Here is a 15,635-nt window from a genome sequence, read left to right as displayed (position 1 = left end):
GAAAGTCTTATTACCCATTTTTCAAAATTTCCGCAACATTCCATTTTTGGGCGGACCCAATTTGTAGTTGTAGAAAATTTTCGAAGCTTCTCCACAATACGTATATGTATATATATACATATGTATACATATATATACATATATGTACATATATATATATATATTATATATATATATATATATATATATATATAACCGAGGAGCCTTCCTTAACTTTAATCACGATGTCAGTTACGCAAGAGCAACCTCGAGCTATCATCTTCTATGAATGACGTGGCGGCATTGGAGCAACGGCAGTAGCCCGCGACATCAACAGCAGAATACCATCAGGACTATCCAACGCTGGTTTGCCCGCTTTGCAAAAGGAGACACCAACTTCGAAGACAAGCTCCAGCCGGGACGCCCCCACACTGTCGAAGACTCCGCCATTCTCGACGCTGTCAAAGAGGATTTGGTGATCAACAGCCGCTGTCTTGCGACGAGACTCGGGTGAAGCCATTCAACAGTCTTTTGTCGCTTACAGGCTTTCGGCTACAGAAAAGTGCTGGCTCGATGGACCTCACACCTTGACAGATAGCACCCGGTTTACCTGGGTATCCATCTCTCAATCTCTCCTTCCTCGCCCTCATCGAAAGGAGTTTCTCAAAGATCTTATTACTAGAGATGAGAATTGTGTCCACAACGACTCTAATACGCACCGTGCCTTGTGGCTCTCTCGAGGAGAAGACTCGCCGACGCAAGCCAAATCGGACCTCCACCCCAAAAAGTGTTTCCTTTGTTGCTTATGGGATTCGAGGAGAATGCTGTTTTATGAGCTGCTCCCATAAGGCTACACCGTCACCGGTTTCATATAGTTTCTAGTCAACTCCAGAAGCGCTCGCATCGGTCGTTCGAGAAAAAACGGCCGAGACGACCTTCGGTGCACCACCTCCACGGTAACGCTAGGCCGCATATAGCTGAGGAGACCCATGAAAAACTGGAGGAGTTAGGCGAGACGGTGCCCCATGCCCCTATCCTACCGCCCTTACCCTCTCAGACTACCACTTATTCCGAACCCTCAAGACTTTTTTAGCTAAGAAAATCTTCACCAAGTTTGAAGAAGTCAAACGGACGGTCAGCAAATTCTTTGACTTGCAGTCTCCCCAGTTCTGGGAGAAAGGGATCGCTGACCTGCCCATTAGGTAGGACACTGTTGCAATCAGTAATGATGATTATATTATTGATTAATCTCTACTGTAAGCTGAGTAAAAAAAAATAAAGCAGAAAAAATGACAAGTGGTGACAAGAATTTCAGTTCAGCCCAATAAATGTGCAAAGCAGTTTCTTTGAGCAGATGGCCTCTGGTGTTCCAGGCTTGGCACTAGGACTTGTACGGCTGTTTCGCATTCGCGCTGTGATATTTAGAAACTATGTGACAGTGCATACTGCTGGAAAGAACTCTACGTCGGAAATCAACAGTATCTTTAAACGGATGCCCTGTTATTTTCAGTCTTGAATCGAAACACCTACGCAGTTGGAATCCGAGGCTGATATTTGAGCTTCTTCTTGGAGAGAAAAGGTGGAATGATAACTGGCTCGTTTGGCGCAGGTAATAAGCACTCATCAGAATAATTGTGATAAACGATGCCCGCTTTATATGATATGGAACTAATTTGTTGGGTAGGGCATGCATGTAAGTACTGAGCAGTACATAGATTGAGTGCGAGAAGGGGTACTCTGAAAGAGAAAAAATTGAAAAGATGATGTTTTCACGGAGATTTGGTACGTTTTCCAGTTGGCTATCCTAAACAAACGATCCTAAACATAAACATTGATGTGGTTGTTTTTCCATCTTCGGATCAGATACTGATTCGACAGAGTTCTTTGTTAGTAGAACGATTGAGAGAAATAGAACTAAGGAAATCCTCTAAGAAGGAACGCGACCTTTTCACATGTTGGTCGTTCAGCCCAGACTTGATTTCGTGTTTTGCAACGAAGAATATTCCTTGATATTATTTCTCATTTTCTGCTAAGAGATACAGAAATACCAACAACGACTTAAAAATAAGAAACGAATCTTTGTAAAGACCGTAACGAAAAAATACTAAAGTTATTCTCTGGCGTTAACTGAAGATAGATCATGGAAGAGGAAATAATGTTGGAGACATTGATAGCCTCAACTAATTTATAGAATTGATGTTTCTTAGAATGAAAAATTTTAAGAAAAATGTAGAGGTGTTTGGAAACATATGGAAAATATCTTTTTCATAGGGCAATGACAAAGAAAATTCATCAGATTTCTTGAAAAGTGCAGGGTTTCTGAAGCTACGTGGACAAAAATCTAGTGGAACACCTTTCTAATCTTCAAATAAATCTCCATCTCGGCATGTTTGTGCCGCGCTGAGATTTGCTCTATTAGCCAGAACTAAAATGAACTGTCTTCAATATCATTTTCGTTTGTAGCTACTTTTTTACTGTTTTATTCTCAAGGACTTTTAATGTTTTGAGAAAAAGTCAAAAGAATAGCTCAGAAAAATTTAGAGATTTATTACTTGGCACCTGGCACTCCAGGTGTAGTACGAGATCTGAAGAGGAGGTCAATGAGTGCAGATCTTGAATTTCCTTTGATTTGTTTGCAGTTAAAATATAGCTGTTACAGGTCCAGTTTTGCGATACATTTGTGGTACAAACAATCGTGTGAGTTTGCGGGGAGTTCCTTTTTTTTTCTGGACACTTTCTTGAGGAAATTCTCATGATTTGCCGATAATCGCAGACATAAAAGGGACAAGATCAGTCCAGAACTCTAAATCGTATTTTTTTTTTATCTTGCTCAAAGCGGACACTTTATAATTCAGTCATCTCTCCTTTCCAGTTCAAGAATCGCAGAAAACGCAGGTTCAAAACCATCATAGCGTGAACCAAATCGATCATCCCTCGGGTTCGATAAATTGGTACCAGCGTTATCATCAGAAACAGTGACTTGGTACATCCGCTACCACCTCAAACGAGGTCTGAGTTGAAGTCGAACGCGCAGTCGCATCCTTAAAGGAATTGATCAACGCCGTGCACTTTATTCTTTTACTTTGTAGTTGGAAGTCAGCTCTTCCTCGCTCTGTTCTCTATCGTTTGCGAAATAATTAAAAAATAATACTTTTTTTCAAAATTAATTTGTAGTTGAAGGGAGTAGCTACATTTAAAGGCAAAAACATCCCATGGCTAATGATGATGCAATGATCTGATCTCGGAGATCAACTGAGAGCCCAATGTGTTCCAGTACACCGTGAAAGCCAAGATTTCGTAATCTCGTTAAACTGATTTTCATGTGGAATGAAAATGTTATCATAAATATGTTCTTTGAAGTCTTAGAACCTTCAGACTTAAAAAAAGAAGATCAAAAAATATGAGGTGTGCCATCAGAGTGAAATCACTCACCAAGAATATGAAGCAAAAGTAGTGCTGATAAGAAATTGGCGACTAGTAACTCTATTTCCATAAAGCTCTTATTATTGTGTTCGAATGACTTCGAAGAAACAGTTTAGATCTTCACTATAACCAATATTTAAAAAAAACTAAAATTTTCAAAAGTTTAAAAACTTTATTAGTGACTTTATTGAGCAGTCTTTCTGAAGAGCTAATCAAAAGTCAAGGACATCAAAGATCACACACTGAGAGGTTAAAACATTCAGCTAATGATCTTACGATCGTTACAGCACCGATTGTTCAATCAGTGCACATTGAAAATTAAGAAAGTTCGTTGTCTTCACAAGTAATGTAACTACTCATCTGAAATTTACTTTATTTTAATCATTTCATGAAATACGATAGAAATGATCGTTAGGAAGGAGGGAATAAAAGCATTTTTCACAAAACTGCTAAGGAAACTGTCAGTAGGATCCCGTATAAAGGCAGAACGATTTGAGCCAAGTACTGCCTCACTAGTTCTGCACATGCAAAGAATGTATCTTCTTGAACAGCTAAGAAAAAGATAAATAATAACAAGATAATAAAAGGCTAGTTACGTTTTCGACACATGCCTTGTGGAAAGGAAATAATTCTCACTCCGATCTGCTATCGTTGACGCAGAACGTCTTCGTTCAAGCTAGCGCAGAAGTATGCGTATGCATCAGTGCTCGAATTTGCCGCGGGTGCGTTAGCCCGGTTAAAAGTGCTCGACTTATTCGTGTAATTAGTCGCAGTAGCAAGAAAAAACCTGCAATTATCTTGTAGCCCATTTTTCTGCACTAATTTTCCCACCACAACCTATCTGTTATCTTCTCGTCTATGATCATCGTCTGTAAGCAGCAATTGCTGAGAGGAACACTGAACTAGAGGGGATCGCGCTACATAAGTTCACTAATTGAGTTGTTTTACCTCTGATTACGATCATTTTGGGGTTCCTATTCTGGTGCATCGATGCTAACCAGTCAATGTTTATCAATGACTGCTGATAGCTGCTACCACTTTCAAACTGTTTCAAGTTTACAGCAGTTAACATACATACAATCATCTAGGCTACCAAAACGGAAAAGAAGTACGATGACGACCTGTACTTGCGACGCATGCACGCTTGCATCGGAAACGGGCATTAAAGATCTGATAACTCAAACCAGGAAAGCCACCCAATAAATCCCGTCCATGAAATTAGAGAAGAACTGTTCTTAGGAACATTCCACTGTATGGGAGTAGGTGGACCCGTTCTGTTCTCGTCAACACGACTATGGCAAAAAACATCGACTCTTTCGAGCAATTTACGACCCGTACTCAAATACCCATACCCGAATCAGATTAGAAGATGTGATCCAACGATAGCTTTGAACGTTTTTCACGCTGCAACATCAAGCTGCGAAGAAGGAGTTGAACCTTTCTATATGGATATAGAGAAAGTTCACAGATCTTTTACAGGATTTTTTTGGTGATTTCAACGGCAGAACTGCCAAAAAACGCCCAAGGAACTTCACATCGGGACACACTGCCTACAATGGAACGAACAGGGATAGAGACTTTTTGAGTTTATCTTAGCAGCAAAAAAAATCCTTAAGCAGGGTCAAGCGTGTGTTGAGAATTTCTCAACAGGGGGTCTTAAGTGGGGTGTCGGAGGAGCGAGATTGGAAGGCTTGTCAGCAGAGGAGAAAAATGAAGAGAGCAAGGAGAAAAAGACGAGGGGATTGTCGATTTCAAATAAGCTCATATTAAGGCATGCAAATGTTAGAAAAATAGATGGCGTGAAGTATTTCTTAGAGATTTTGCTGGTATAACTTTTACACCTTTTGGTCCGGGACTAGTATGGGGAAATAATAAATGAATGAAGGACATATGGATTAGGATAGGAATCATAAGTACGAAGGCAAGAAAAGGTGTGTAAATTGTACAAGTTGCGTTCTGAACGCAGCTTTGCGGCTTTGCTTTAGGTCAATTGTTTTTTAAAAATATCCACCAAGAAAATGGAAAATATTGAGTAGGAAGGAAGGAGTTAGAGTGAGTATCGGTACTTAATCGGCTGAAGCTAGTTGAGGCCAATAATCTTGAGCGTTTGACGACGCAACGCGACGGCGTTTGATGCATCGCCGTTTTTACTGCGACTGTCAGGGATCAGTCCTTAACAAAAGTGGTATTTTTGCATTTAGTATACGAGGGCTAAAAGAGTGACAGTAACGAATGTATTATTATCACTCAAAAATGCATTTTCGATGCTGTTACTGAGCGAAAAAAGATCATCTAAGAGTTTCTGAATATCGACGCTCAAAGTGAATTTCATTCAATAAAGCTGGTTGCGTTTTGTAAAGGGATACATCTTCTATATTCCTCCTAAACTTGGTGCCTCTAGCTTCCCTTGTTTTTCTGAAACCTAGTTGAGAACAATCCTAAATTGTGCCTCAATTTTTCGGGTTTTTCTCAACTGGGTTTTGAGAGAACCATGACACCTACGTGGACGAAAACTTGCCGTTAAGGGTTTTCTTTGGTGCTCTATTAAATAGCATCTATATGGCGTCGATTTTTTCAAATGCGCTGCCGTAATCGCGTCAAAATCTGTGTGACTTCAAAGAAAGTCCAATAACTCTGCTCGTAGTTTATAAAGATGACTTTTGGCTTGAAGCATATTGCAGAGGAAGATTTCCGCTATCAAAACCCATTTTTTCTTTCTTCCAGGCAGTTTTCAAAATTTGCTATATTTTTGATAGAGTTTTCGTTTTCTCATAAGTTAGCTGAGAAAAAGTTGAGAAAAATGCTAAATTTCTCTACTTTTTCTTAACTAGCTTTCAAGAAAACCAGATGGTCCCTCAAAAACATATTTTAACCCTTTTATAGCGCAAACCTTCCTTTACAGAAATCAGCCACCTTTGTTTTCCTCCGTTTCTTTTGTAGTCCGTTATTCATATTTACTTAAAGCTACTGAAATCCGACCAGTTCAGCAGTAGTTCCCAAACAGGGCCTGGTTCTAATCACTAAAATGACCTCTAAATAACACCTTTTTCCAACGAACTGTGCTCTGAACGCAATTTCAGAAAAACTGCCTGTGAGATGTTCGTCTCAGTAATTTTTTTTCGCTTTTGGTACTAAATGGTACTAAAACGTGTTCTCCATCGTTTCCAGTTGTTTTTTCCATTTTTTTTTTCATTTTGCAGAAATAATGGTTCATTAATCTTTCCTTACAGTGACCTATCAGTGGCCTATCAGTGGCTTCTATATAATATTATGTACTTTTATTTTACTTGCGGCACTTTGTAATAATATCCATCATAGCACTATTTATTAATATTTGGCATATTATATTATTTGATTTATTTGTTGAGCGTCCAATTTTTTTCTTTAGTTCAGTTTATTATAATTAATTTTTCATTGCTATATGTGCTGCTAAACTAGAAAGAATGAGAAAGAAGGGGTCGTTTTCTGGAGGGTCTTCTATGGAGGAGGTGGTTACCAGGAGGGTTTTTTTCCCAGCTACACGCTTGACCCTGTCCATGGAAACTCTCAATTCCAGAAGCTCTCCTTTCTACGCTGGAAGCGAGTGGATCTCACTGTTAAGGACTGTTAAGATTAATCTCCATTTTGAACTCGGCGAACCAATCCCGGACGGTCCTTGACTACAGCACCCTTCCTTTAAAATGTCCACAAATGTCATGAGCTGCTTCGACAACTCTTAGATTACTGTGAAACATGAAATAAAGCAGGTGTCGGAAGTGGGATTTCTTGACGCCTCGAATTTCCATTTCAAATGCCCGAAAGTAAAAGTAAGTTGTTGGAAAATTGTGGTGATAATTTTTTAGAAGGAAGACAATTCATTTAAACGACTATGTCCGTCTTCCTAAATTACTAGAAGTTCGAATGAAGGAAAGAAAATACAAAAGTGGCGAAAATTTACGTTACAATCCAGTAAAACGCATTTTTGTAGTTGAATTAAATTAAATCGAATCAGATTGAACGAGGGCACTCCAAATTTAAAAAAAAAAACATTAGTTTTCATTACTCTAGGTGCTTTGATTTTTTACTGCACGAAAGAAAATCGGACAGTGATGCAATCACGAACTACAACGAGGTAAGACAGTAAATCAATCCTCATAAAAAAAAATCCACAAAATTTTCCAGCAGTCCAAGCAATTTCAATAAGAATTAGACTGGCCAGCAAGCGAATTAGGTTATTTGATAGAGTGCACATTGAAGGAATCGTAAGGATTATTGTAGCTACCGAGATGTCTAGGTGCTTCTCATGTAACTTGTGATATTTATTTCACGTAAGAGCTCAGATAATCGGTAAATTGTCCAACTTCTAGTGCTTCTTGGACAGAACATCAGGAGCACCGAGTATTAATTTGCATTGCAGACCAACAGGCTCCTCCTCATCTTGCGGCACCTTCAGAGAGGGTGCGGTCAAACGAAAGCAGCAATGTACACGACGCTGTTCCCGCTGCTCGTGGCAGTCTTCGTCGGATTAATTTCTTCACAGCCACAAGCTCTTATGGCAGGTGGGTCGGTCGTAACAATATAACTCTTTCAAAGATTTGATTAAGATGTACCATCATTTTTAAACGTTTGGACATATGGTGACCACAATATCTTGTTATTCAATGTAACCTAAACCGCAAAGATTTCAAAGAGGATATGAGTATATCTTCGTCAATATCCACATGTGATTGAGAAAGGTTTTTTTTCTAATGATATTTCACTCTTCGAAAATTGAGAGGATAAAAGATAAAAAATAATAATAAAATAAATCTCATTAACTGAAGCAAGAACCTTGTCATTGCACTAACAACAATATCCAAGTAGAACTTCATTCCTCACCACCATAATTTTCTCATGTGTACATTATGAAGAATGTAGGAAAAAAACGGGTTCTTTCTTTTTAAAAACCTCGCCTAGCGTTCGTACGCGAAGTTAAAACCCTTTTTTATTTTTGAAGAAATTTATAGGGTTTGCTTTCCGTGTTAGGAAAACCCTACTAACATGTTTCGCAGGGCCCAAAAATATTTCACTGCTCCTACGATTCCGTTTCAATACTTCTAGAACTACCTTATATATGATATGATCAAACACTGAACTCAATTTCCATTGCGGAAGATCACTTCAGTTTTACAGCACAATGATTAAAAATCCTTTTAGAAACTACAAATACTACGAATAGAAATATCCACAAAAATTTCATCATAATACTTATGTATAAGGACAACTAGTTGCGCATCGGATAGTTGGCACGTCAACATCTCATTCCTGATTTTGATAGGTCATCTGAAACTTGAACTCAGTTAAAAGTAGTGGATTGAGAATTGTGAAGTATACGTGATATATATCTTTCTCATTCTATTGTTCATAAAGCAAATTGAAGTGTACCTTTATTATTGATTTTTTTTTCTACCAATGTTAAGTGAATCGAAGTTGTCAATAGAGCACTCTAATGAAATTATAACAGCTTTTTATTGTAGTCACAACAGAAGAAGTTATTGATAGTAACGTAATCGCGGCCTAATCTTGTAATTTTTCAACCGAAAAAAAAGATTGTTGAGTTCTAGACGAGGTTCACTCGAATTCTCATTCACTTTGATTAATTTCAAATTAAAGGGATACGAAATGTTTGGAATTCACTAATTACCTCAAGAATAACCCCGAAATAGTTGAATGATGAACAACACCAACAAATATAAATAGATTACACCCAATTTCGCTGAAGAAATCGTTGTTTTACCCATCGAATCAAGACAAATTTATATAAAATTAGGGATTTGGCGCATGCAACACAGTGTCAAACTTTTTCGAGTGTTACATACGTCCTCCGACTAAGGGAACCAACAAAATTAAAATTATGTCTGACGGAGGCTAAAAGGGAACTTTTTGTGTGTATCTTAACTTCAGCGTCATTTTAATGAGAAACTGAGGTGGAATGAGATGACTGCCATAAGCACGACTCTAGTTCTTTATGCCAATTCTCTTACAAAGGCTATGCACAGGGTTGCTTGCTTTGAGCGACTTTGTAAGTTGATACGTTGGTCAATAATCGACCACGAAACTGAAGACCACAATCACTGAAGATCTTTAATACTGCTTCCTGAAATGCTGGATTTAAAAAAGGGGTGGTCGGTTCGTGCTAAAAGAATAACTTTTTTTTCTTTCCAGTGGAATACCTACCACTGTCCGAAACAAATAAGTGGAAAAATAAACAAAAACAATGATATCTCGACATTCTCGATCACCGATGACTAATTCTCTTTGAAATTTTTTTTCTTAAGTGTGAACGTTTACACTCGCACTAATTATGTTTGTTGTGATAAAATTTTTATCATTAAAATGCTAAAAGAATCTTATTTGTGAACATGAGAGTTCATCTCCGGAAACTTTTTAATATTTGAAAACTAAGTGTCATCCTAAAACCTTCCCTAAGACGACACTGAATATTCGCTCCAAAAACTTCAGCGTCATCAGGCAACTTTTTCGAATTGGTGAGGTTTTCATAAAAGGGCTATGACAGTGCTCTTTCACGTAGAGAAGAACTGAGTAGATGCACTTTCGAGTGGTACATTTCACTGGATTTTTTTTTTAATCCTGAACAAATAACCAATAAAAGGGTACTCGGGAGACAGCCATGGGTTCTTCGCTGCCCTCATTTGACATCACCAGTTCTTTCTGAAAGTTCTATAGGATTTTTTCAACTTTCCTTCTTCTGTGTGACTTCAACGTAGAGTCGTTTGAAAAGCGTGTCGGCTTGTATACACTGGTTTGACGAGACTAACTGATGAATCAAGTCATGTTTTGCTCTCTTGAACAAGTCTTGCTCTGGCTCCAGCTTATCGACCATGGTTGGCTTTAGTTTAACTGACATGCTGGAGCAATTTTTTTTGCGCAACACCTGCCCTTTGCTTCTGTTTGGTAGACATTATCGTCCAACCTTATCTTGTTGATGTTCAAATGAATTAAGTTATTGGAGAGTTGAGGGAAAAGTGTATTATAATTGGTACATTTTGATTGCTTTCACACCGTGAATGATCTTCTTGATTGGGGAATCGCCGAAAATGGCATGTCGGGTTTTGAGGAGAAAATTCGAATGTCTTTTGTTTGGAATTCCCGTTCCAGTTCGATGACAAAGATAGAGTGAAGTGTCTCGCGTTAACCAAATCGCTTGGGGTGCGCCAAGGCGTGAGTATATGGCGGAAGGTAGGAAGTTTTCTGACAAAAGTTAAACAAAAAGGAAATGGAATATATTGAGCCATATATTGAGCTACAAACTATTTATTTTCAAAGTTACGGTGACTAAGACTCTTTTGAAATCTAAAATATCCTTCATTTCCTCTAATCTTCAACTACTTCTCTGGCACACTTCCCGGGTTCAAAATTTCCCTGCGACTTCAATTTATGCAACTGCTTAATCACATTATGTATTTACCAGTCTGAACGTCCAACAAAGACGGGCTTCAGACTGTCTGTGGTGTTTGTTTCGCTCGCCTTCACTGATCAACAAAAATTAGTATTAGTGCCGTTTTCTGTGAAATTAGATTTGTGAATCGCTAACAATCTTCCTTCATCCTTTTTATTGTAAATAAAGGTAAAAGATTTCATGGTCTCCGTTATGAACGCGTCAGTTTTACATTTGTAAGACATTCAAATTTCAGCTTCAAACACTCCTTACCAATATATCACAGAAAAAATTTAAAAGCATTACTCGAAGTATGCTTTTTCTTCCCGATTTCAAACAACAGTTGTCAGAAAATGATGTTTTAACATAAAATGACGTGAAAGATATCATCGTACTGATAAAGACAACATTCCATATCAGGTCATGTAAATTGTTGGCTACTATATAAGTAGCCGTTTGCATGCACGTTTCCACTTTCTTATGGAGCCATGTTACCAGCTCGAGGCGGACGTGCAAGGAATTAGACGTGCGGAGGTATCATAAGGATCGAAAACAACGTGCCCAGCGGTTACGGCTGTGAAACGGCTGCAACGTCCCATTTGCCTTTCCGACATGCAAATGAAGTTATTGCGCACCATTCTCTGACGCCGGTCAACCCGTCGCACCCCATTTTGCAGCTATAAAAGTCAGATAAAGTCACAGGCGTATCAATCCACTTAAAATGCGCCAACGCGTTTTACTGGAAGTCGTAATCGTTGAGGTTTTGGAACGCGTGTTGGCCTATACAATGAATTGCGGGGGCCAGCCGATGACCAAGTCAGTGCTTTTATCCTCTCAGACAAGTGTGGTACCAATTTATCGACCCCGGAGGGATGAAAGGCTTCGTTTGCACTAGGGCGGTTTCGAACCCTCGACCGTATGGCTACAACGGACCTCTTAGCGACTGCGTCACCGCCACCCGCCACGCAACTGACGCATTTAGAAAGAAGACCATGAAATCTTTCACCTTTATTTACAATAAAAAGGATGAAGGAAGATACGGCACAATACTATTTTTTGTTGATCAGTGAAGACGAGCGAGTGAAGCGACCACAGAAAGTCTGGGGCCCGGCTTTGCCGGACGTTCAGACTGGTATTCCATAACAGGAAACAGGATGTAGACCGTTCGTTGCACAGATGATCGTTACGACTTGTCCCACCCATTGTACGTCGAAAATAAAAAGAAAATGTTTATCACATTGTAGAAGATCTAACCACCATCTGACGTCTTCTTTACTCTTACCAATTCCTTAAAGCCCATAAAAGCATTTGCTTTAAAAAAAAAACCAGACCGAGATGAATCTGTGCCTGGAAAACGATCAAGGTGAACCTAGTGAAAGCGATACGAATTGATCAAAAGTTCATTCCTTCTAGTTGTACAATTATCGAAGAGTATGCTTTCAGACAAGGTAAGAAAACAAAGGAAAAGGTTAACTGAGTTTCTAAACCGCATCTTCTAAAAAGTTTCTAAACCGCATCTTCTAAAAAAAGAATGCCTTGCACACTAGCCTGTTACAGTCGACGCTAAGCGTGTACACCTAGCACGGCGTTCGCGGAGGTGGGCATTTCATGATGGTCTTCCAAAATTTAAGCATGCGACGAAAAATGGGAGGATAACGGATTCGAAAAGAAGCCGTATTGTATTGCTGTTGACAGGATAGACAAACGAGTTGCTAGTTTCCTGTGTATCAAAAACCATGATTATAAACTATAAAATAAGGTATTCTTCGTTGCCCTTAAATATATTACTTGTTCTACCACGGAAGCTGAAACTTCTACAACAGTTTACCAATTTCCAAGCTAAAAATCATGAAAAAGAACCAAATCTTGACTGTGAAACAGCACGACAGAAGCCATCTAAGCTTTAAAAAGCTTCTTTTGCTAGTTTCTGTTCAAGATCAATTGCATATCCAACTAAACGGCTTGTAGATTCGTTCACAGAAATACCTCGTTGAGTGACGAGGTGATGGTATTTGTCTTGTGATTTTACTTGTTGGAGAAAGCTACCTGGTATACATGTCACTCAACGTAGCTTGAAACATGCAAAAAATTCAAAATCTTTCAGGACACCTTAGTAGCTTTCGTACAACAAAGCTGTTCTCATCTCATTGTAAATTACTAAAATTGTCTACAGTGTCCACCAGAATAGAAGGCAAAAAGAAAGCAGTGCCACTCCAGAGAACTTTTGGTGCCTCATGATCCCCGAACATAAAGGTAGTTACTTTTTGATAGCTATCGGACTGGACCACATCCATAGCATATTATCATATCTTGCTATTTATAAAAGACATTGTTTTTCTTCATTTCCTAAGAAAAAAATGTCCTTCAGGAAAGGAAGAAACAATTGAACCCCGCTAAAAGTGATTTAGCTTGCGATTATAAACCTAAATTACTGAGTAAACACTTTGATAAAAAAAAATTGTGAGCTGCCGAAAAGCAAAGCTTGAGAAAATGTGACCAATAGCGAAATTTCACGACTGCGATCCAAATTTCCAAAATCTTTCTTTGAAAGAAGGAGCTAAATGACTTAATCCCAGCAGAATCCAATGGTAGCATGCGTCTCTACTGGAAATGAACACCAATCATCACAGACACCAGCACCTCATTAAACCGAACTGGTTATGCGTGCGCACGGTTAGTCATGTGGCGCCATCTGTAAAGCCATCCTTCTTTTCCTTTTTCGTCCCAATTAGTTTTGTCTATCAATGTTGATGAAGAATCTCGCTTCTCTGAATTAGAATCGGTGGTATTTACGTTTCCGTTTGTGTGACGCATTCGCTCCTTCTCGCGCATTTAGTCTGATGCAGCAGGCCCTGTTCCGATCAGATGCGAGTTCCGAACATCCACCGAAACATCATCACCAGCGCCTTTAGATATGATAGTCTGAGAACAGAGTTAAATAGGTATTTGAGCAAAGGATAAAGGGTGACGTTAATAAATCCGCTTGGGATGCAGCACTGTATTCCACTTCAATTCAAAATTGTACGAGATTTATGAACGAGTATGTACACTCTGAACTGCGGAGAGCTGCCAATGCACCAAATTAGAGTTTTTGTTCTCCTTGACATATCTGGTGCTAGTTTATCGTCGGAATAGCCTTGGTTGGCACTGTGAAGTTTTGATCCACTGATTTTGCAGTGCTGAAGCTCTTACTAACTGTGTTGTGGTCGGGTCAAAACGACATGAATCAGACGTAATCAATCAGTTGCGCTGGAATGACGCAGTTTTTGACCAGGTGCGCCAAATGCGGATCGAAATCGGGCATCATTTCTGTTTGTTTCCCATCGTTGTGCTTCTTATTTCTTTCTTTTTCATCTTTTACGTATCTCTCCTGGTATTTCTGTTAGGTTTGCCCTATCTACTTTCGATGTAGAAATTCCCATCCTATTAATATTTGTATTGAACTCGAAAGTTTGAACAGCAGAAGATGGACAAGAACGTTACAATAACTTAGGAAGAACACAAATAATATGGAGGTTTCCGAAACAAAAGTAGATACGGCAAGTCCAACGAAAATACCAGAAGAGAGAACTAAAAAAGAAGTAGTAGAAGAAAGAAATAAGAAGCGAAAAGATGGAAAACAAACCTGAAATGACATCCAATGTGGATCCACTAGCGTCAAGTTGGCGAATAGTCGAACAAGTGGCACAAGAAACGTGGGCGCGAACAACAAGCGCACCGCTGTAGTGCAGCGGCTTCTGCGATTGCACAGTGCTTCGTGTCGTTTTGAGCCGACTATGCACCCAATCGAGACAAAATAGGAGTAGCATGACACATTAAAAAGCACACATGAAGGAAAACAACTTTTTCATTCATTAAAAGTAGTCCCTAGGATGTACCCAGTCTCACGACATTCTATTGGAATAAAACATCGATGACGCTAAAGAATTCGAAGGTAGAGTAATTCACAGGATAGTGAGCCGCAAGACACTACTCCATAAGCATTGTGACCTGATGACGATATGCATATGAATGTAGGAACTACCAAATAAACAGCATGGAATCGTCATAATCTCTGTTGTTCCATTCCAGATCTTGTATTCTACGAGTATTTCGAAAGACCACGTCGTTATCTCAATCTCTTCACTAAACTGCACAGAATTCGCGAAGGTTCAAAACGATTCGATCCATTCCATGAATTCATCGATTACGCGTGAGCTCCAATCTCACGCAGGTGTTTTAAATGTATGAATTGCAGTAATAAATAATGCTATTATTAATAACTATTCATACTGCTTCTTTAAACTACCCCGATATGACCAATATACACAGAGTGGTATATAATTTAGCCGATAAGAATTACGCAATGAAAATACTGAATCTCACAGGCGAAGCGACAATTACTCAAATTTCGTTACTTGTGAAACGCCGCCACGCTTAGGCACAATAGTATAACAACATGAATATAAAAAAATCAAACCAAACAACTCAGATGTAACTTTCTCAGCAAGTCTAACAAAGAAAAAAAAACAAATCATCAGAGGCTGAAATTTGATCTTGTTTGGAAGATGTAGTGTATTTAAAGATAACGAAAAAGATAAGAAGTATATCATCTATGAACAACTGTAATTCCAGTGATGACACCAACTGGTATAGAACTAATGGACCACATTTCGTTTCTAGTATCTTAATTTAGCTGGCGTAGTAGTTCAAGGTATAGTAGGGTCAAGACGACATGAAGCACCGTGCAGCTGCGTAGGTGGACGCGCTTAGAGCGGAGTGGTGGAGAAAGCGATTGGAGTCGAATTGGAACCATCGCGAACTGCAGCGAAAAATG

The 15,635-nt window shown here is 39.0% G+C and overlaps 2 protein-coding genes across 2 annotated transcripts; one reads left to right on the top strand and one right to left on the bottom strand.

The window, feature by feature from the left end:
* Positions 1-262: 262 nt before the first annotated feature.
* RB195_014643 (uncharacterized protein) lies at positions 263-499 on the bottom strand (the record flags this gene model as incomplete). The annotated part of the gene is made up of 1 exon (XM_064205000.1): positions 263-499. One exon carries the CDS (start codon positions 497-499, stop codon positions 263-265), a length of 237 nt encoding a protein of 78 aa, XP_064060881.1.
* Positions 500-7,861: 7,362 nt separating this feature from the next.
* RB195_014642 (uncharacterized protein) lies at positions 7,862-15,015 on the top strand (the record flags this gene model as incomplete). Its single annotated transcript, XM_013435924.2, has 2 exons — positions 7,862-7,940; positions 14,891-15,015. The coding sequence occupies 2 exons, from the start codon at positions 7,862-7,864 to the stop codon at positions 15,013-15,015; spliced, it is 204 nt and encodes a 67-aa protein (XP_013291378.2).
* Between the last annotated feature and the right edge of the window lie 620 nt (positions 15,016-15,635).

Source organism: Necator americanus, chromosome V, assembly GCF_031761385.1.
Source record: "Necator americanus strain Aroian chromosome V, whole genome shotgun sequence".
NCBI classification, from domain to species: Eukaryota; Metazoa; Nematoda; class Chromadorea; order Rhabditida; family Ancylostomatidae; genus Necator; species Necator americanus.
The sequence above is the reverse complement of the archived record's forward strand: the minus strand, read 5'-3'. Positions and strand labels throughout refer to the sequence as shown.